Source organism: Staurois parvus, unplaced genomic scaffold (genome assembly GCF_062004578.1).
Source record: "Staurois parvus isolate SC_StPar_1 unplaced genomic scaffold, SC_StPar_1.0 ptg003297l, whole genome shotgun sequence".
In the NCBI taxonomy this organism is placed as follows: Eukaryota; Metazoa; Chordata; class Amphibia; order Anura; family Ranidae; genus Staurois; species Staurois parvus.
Genome location: NW_028321093.1, coordinates 88,194 through 92,085, shown reverse-complemented (window position 1 = coordinate 92,085; position 3,892 = coordinate 88,194). Strand labels below are relative to the sequence as shown.

General features: G+C 56.8%; 1 protein-coding gene across 1 annotated transcript; it reads left to right on the top strand.

Moving 5' to 3' along the window:
* The first annotated feature begins 1,923 nt into the window (after positions 1-1,923).
* Positions 1,924-3,685, top strand: LOC149428367 (ankyrin repeat domain-containing protein 9-like). The gene has a single exon (XM_089667499.1). It carries the CDS (start codon positions 2,226-2,228, stop codon positions 3,066-3,068), a length of 843 nt encoding a protein of 280 aa, XP_089523625.1. The 5' UTR covers positions 1,924-2,225; the 3' UTR covers positions 3,069-3,685.
* Positions 3,686-3,892: the final 207 nt, after the last annotated feature.

Below are 3,892 nucleotides of genomic sequence, written 5' to 3'. Positions count from 1 at the left end.
CCCTGGAGACCGACACGGTGGTTGTCCCAGCTGTACTGTCACCCGAAAGCAGAGACCCCGGAGACCGACACGGTGGTTGTCCCAGCTGTACTGTCAACCGAGAGCAGAGACCCCGGAGACCGACACGGTGGTTGTCCCAGCTGTACTGTCACCCGAGAGCAGAGACCCTGGAGACCGACACGCTGGTTGTCCCAGCTGTACTGTCACCCGAGAGCAGAGACCCTGGAGAACGACACGGTGGTTGTCCCAGCTGTACTGTCATCCAAGAGCAGAGACCCTGGAGACCGACACGGTGGTTGTCCCAGCTGTACTGTCAACCGAGAGCAGAGACCCTGGAGAACGACACGGTGGTTGTCCCAGCTGTAGTGTCACCCGAGAGCAGAGACCCCGGAGACCGACACGGTGGTTGTCCCAGCTGTACTGTCACCCGAGAGCAGAGACCCTGGAGAATGACACGGTGGTTGTCCCTGCTGTACTGTCACCCGAGAGCAGAGACCCCGGAGACCGACACGGTGGTTGTCCCATCTGTACTGTCACCCGAGAACAGATGGTTTATCAAATTCACATTTCCAGTCAAAAAAATATATATACTAAACTTATTCTTCGGACTCCCAAATGCAGCAAAATGTGACCCTATTTTTGGCAGAACCTAACAGATGAGGTTGTGCCGAGTACGTAGACACCCAACATGCCCAGGCCTGAACTTGCCCACACCCGTTTTCCACTTTGAAAGCCCCTCCAGGTCATCCGCTCAGAGATAACGGTGAGGATGATCGATGATTGAATTGGCATTGACCCCGGGTGTGCTCGGCGATATGTAATCCTCCATGTTATACCATTTTGTATAGACAGGTCCTCTTTGATGGGACATGGGGGGCGGGGTCTAGTAGACGATGTCCCCTCTGCCTTTCATTGAAGCTAATGGAGTACAGATTGGGTTCTCTTAGCTTCTTCCTCGGCCACAGCGGCCAGGGATAGCGACAGCGGAAACGGGAAGTCACCAGATTCTTGCCGCATTCAGGTTCCCGCTATGTGGGGTAGATTAGTTGGTGTCCCTTCCCTCTGCCCGGTGACACCCACCATGCTGGTCCTGGGCTCATGGGTGGGACAGCAGACCCAGAAAACCCAATGAGGGGCAGTCATTCCAGGGGAGGGGTCTGTGGAAGTGATCTGGTACAACCACCAGATCCTGCTCATCTGAAGGCCAACAGTTGGCTTGTGAAGGTCACACCTATCCCCGGTAGTAGGCCTTGCGTTGGTGGCATTGGAAGGGTTACGGGTCGGTAGGTCCTCACATGACCTCGTTTTGGTACAGATTGGGTTCTGTTAGCTTCTTCCCCGGCCACAGCGGCCAGGGATAGCGACAGTGGAAACGGGAAGTCACCAGATTCTTGCCGCCTTCAGGTTCCTGCTACATGGGGTAGATTAGTGAATGGACGTTGGTTTCCCTTCCCTCTGCCCAGTGACACCCGCCATACTAGTCCTGGGCTCATGGGTGGGACAGCAGACCCAGAAAACCCTATGGGGGGCAGTCGTTCCAGGGGAGGGGGTCTGTAGTACAACCACCAGATCCTGTTTATCTGAAGGCCAACAGTTGGCTTGTGAAGGTCACACATATTCCCGGTAGGAAGCCTTGCGTTGGTGGCATTGGAAGGGTCGGTAGGTCCTCACATGACCTCATTTTGGTACAGATTGCACTGTGTATGCTGTGTAAGTTGAGGGTTCTTTGCCAACCAGCTAAGATTCATTGGAAGGCCACTTTCTCCTGCAGAAAATGCTGCATGTGATGTATGATGGGGGAGGGGTGTACTCCACTGCCATCATCCCCAATGCATGTTCCACCCAGCTCCCTCATACAAGCAGCACACGCTGAAGGGGACCGGCTTGGAGCACTGCAGCAAGCAGCTGGGAAGGACTCATCAGAAGAAGGGGGGAGGGAGGGAGGCTTTCCTCCTGTCAGAGGTTAGAGAGGGAGGGGAGGCCATCAGATGCTTCAGCTCCAAGGAACCTGCATGCGGGGGTCTCCTCCAGCTCTTGTAGACCCTTATCGCCAGAATTGCAAGCGTTAACGGCGGCAGGAGGCAACATGAACCTTCATCAAGGGTGTCGTAAGCCACCGCAGCCTCCTTCTCCCATCAACGACTGCATGGAGGACTAAACATTGCGCCTGGAGATTCCCTGCGAGGAAATCTGCCGTTGTTGGGGGCCAATCGGGGCGAGCAGCGATGTGCAGCAACCAAGTCAGCGTGCAGGACGAGCAATGTAAATACTATTCCTATATGTTCTACCAGGCCGTGCGGGACCAGGAACCCGTCTGGAAGCTGGAGGAGATGAGGACCATGGAATATTTCCATTGGGAAGAAGACGCCTCGCTGAGATGCTATTCCCCCTCCGACGCGCTCATGTACGCCGTGGTGCACAATCACCAGCGCTACGCCCAATATCTGCTGTCTCACTTTCCGGAGGAAGCCCTCAAAGTGCCGGGGGTCAAATTCTGCTGCTGTCCTCCGGCTGCGCCCCACCTGGCCCTGGCCGTCACCTACGACCGGAGAGACATCCTCGTCATGATCATCGAGATCTCCCACAAGCTGCCGAGCCTTCGCTCCTACATCAACCGAGCCAGCTGCTTCCATCTCTCGGACGGGAAGACCCCGCTACACCTGGCCTGCGATCTGCTCAGCGCCGAAACCGTCCTCATCCTCCTGGGCAACGGGGCGTCTCCGGAACTCCTGGACCGCAAAGGGGAGACCCCACTGGATATCATCCTGGAGCAGCTGTGGAGCTCCAAGGTCAACGTGGACTCCAAGAAACTCTGCTTGTATTACTTGCTGCTCTTCTCCCCGTCCCCCAACTTCAAGATGAGGGAGGTCCTGAAGGAGAACCCCCAATTCTGGACTCCTCTGCTGGGGGAAGACAAGTTCCACTTCCTGGTGGGCACCACGCCCGCCACCTTGTACCTGACGGCTATGCAAAAGGTCCTGCAGTGTCTGTCCCCGGCCCACTTCCCGCACAGCGTCAAGGCGCTCCCCATACCTCACGCCTTGAAGCCATTGCCCGGGACCGGCTAGACAACGGCTTCCTGGTCATTCCAACCGGAGGCCACTCCCCCCCCCCCCCCAAAGAGGACAAGCTGGATGAGGTCACGGCGGCCATGTCACCGACACCCGGGACCGGCTACACAACGGCTTCCTGGTCATTCCAACCGGAGACCCCCCCCTCCCCAAAGAGGACGAGCTGGATGAGGTCACGGCAGCCATGTCACCGACACCCGGGACCGGCTAAACAACTTCCTGGTCATTCCAACTGGAGACCCCCCCAAAGAGGAAATACACCGTAATCCAACCAATGGCGAGCTGGATGAGGTCACGGCGTCCATGTCACCGACTCCCGGGACCGGCTAGACAACGGCTTCCTGGTCATTCCAATCGGAGACCCCCCCCCCCCCCCAAAGAGGACGAGCTGGATGAGGTCACAGCGGCCATGTCACCGACTCCCGGGACCGGCTAGACAACGGCTTCCTGGTCATTCCAACAGGAGGCCACTCCCCCCCCAAAGAGGAAATACACCGTAATCCAACCAATGGCGAGCTGGATGAGGTCACGGCGGCCATGTCACCGACTCCCGGGACCGGCTGGTTTGGCGCATTATTGACGTTCAATGAATCCTCGGAATGATTTGTTTCCCACATTTGTTACATTGTATCTCTCATTTCCCGGCTTCCCTTCCACCAACCAATCAGCTTCTCCCATTCCTGTTGCCAAGGCAGGAAATGGAGACATTGACTGGTTGCTGAGGGGAGGAGTCAGACTGGACTCTGGGGCCCCTTCACACCTGATTGGTCCCTCGTTGCGCATTGTTCGCGGTTTGCGTTCGTTTAGAGCGGCCATTTTTT

Coding starts and splice junctions, on each gene's coding strand:
- LOC149428367 (XM_089667499.1), top strand. CDS start 2,226: ATGTGCAGCAACCAAGTCAGCGTGCAGGACGAGCAATGTAAATACTAT.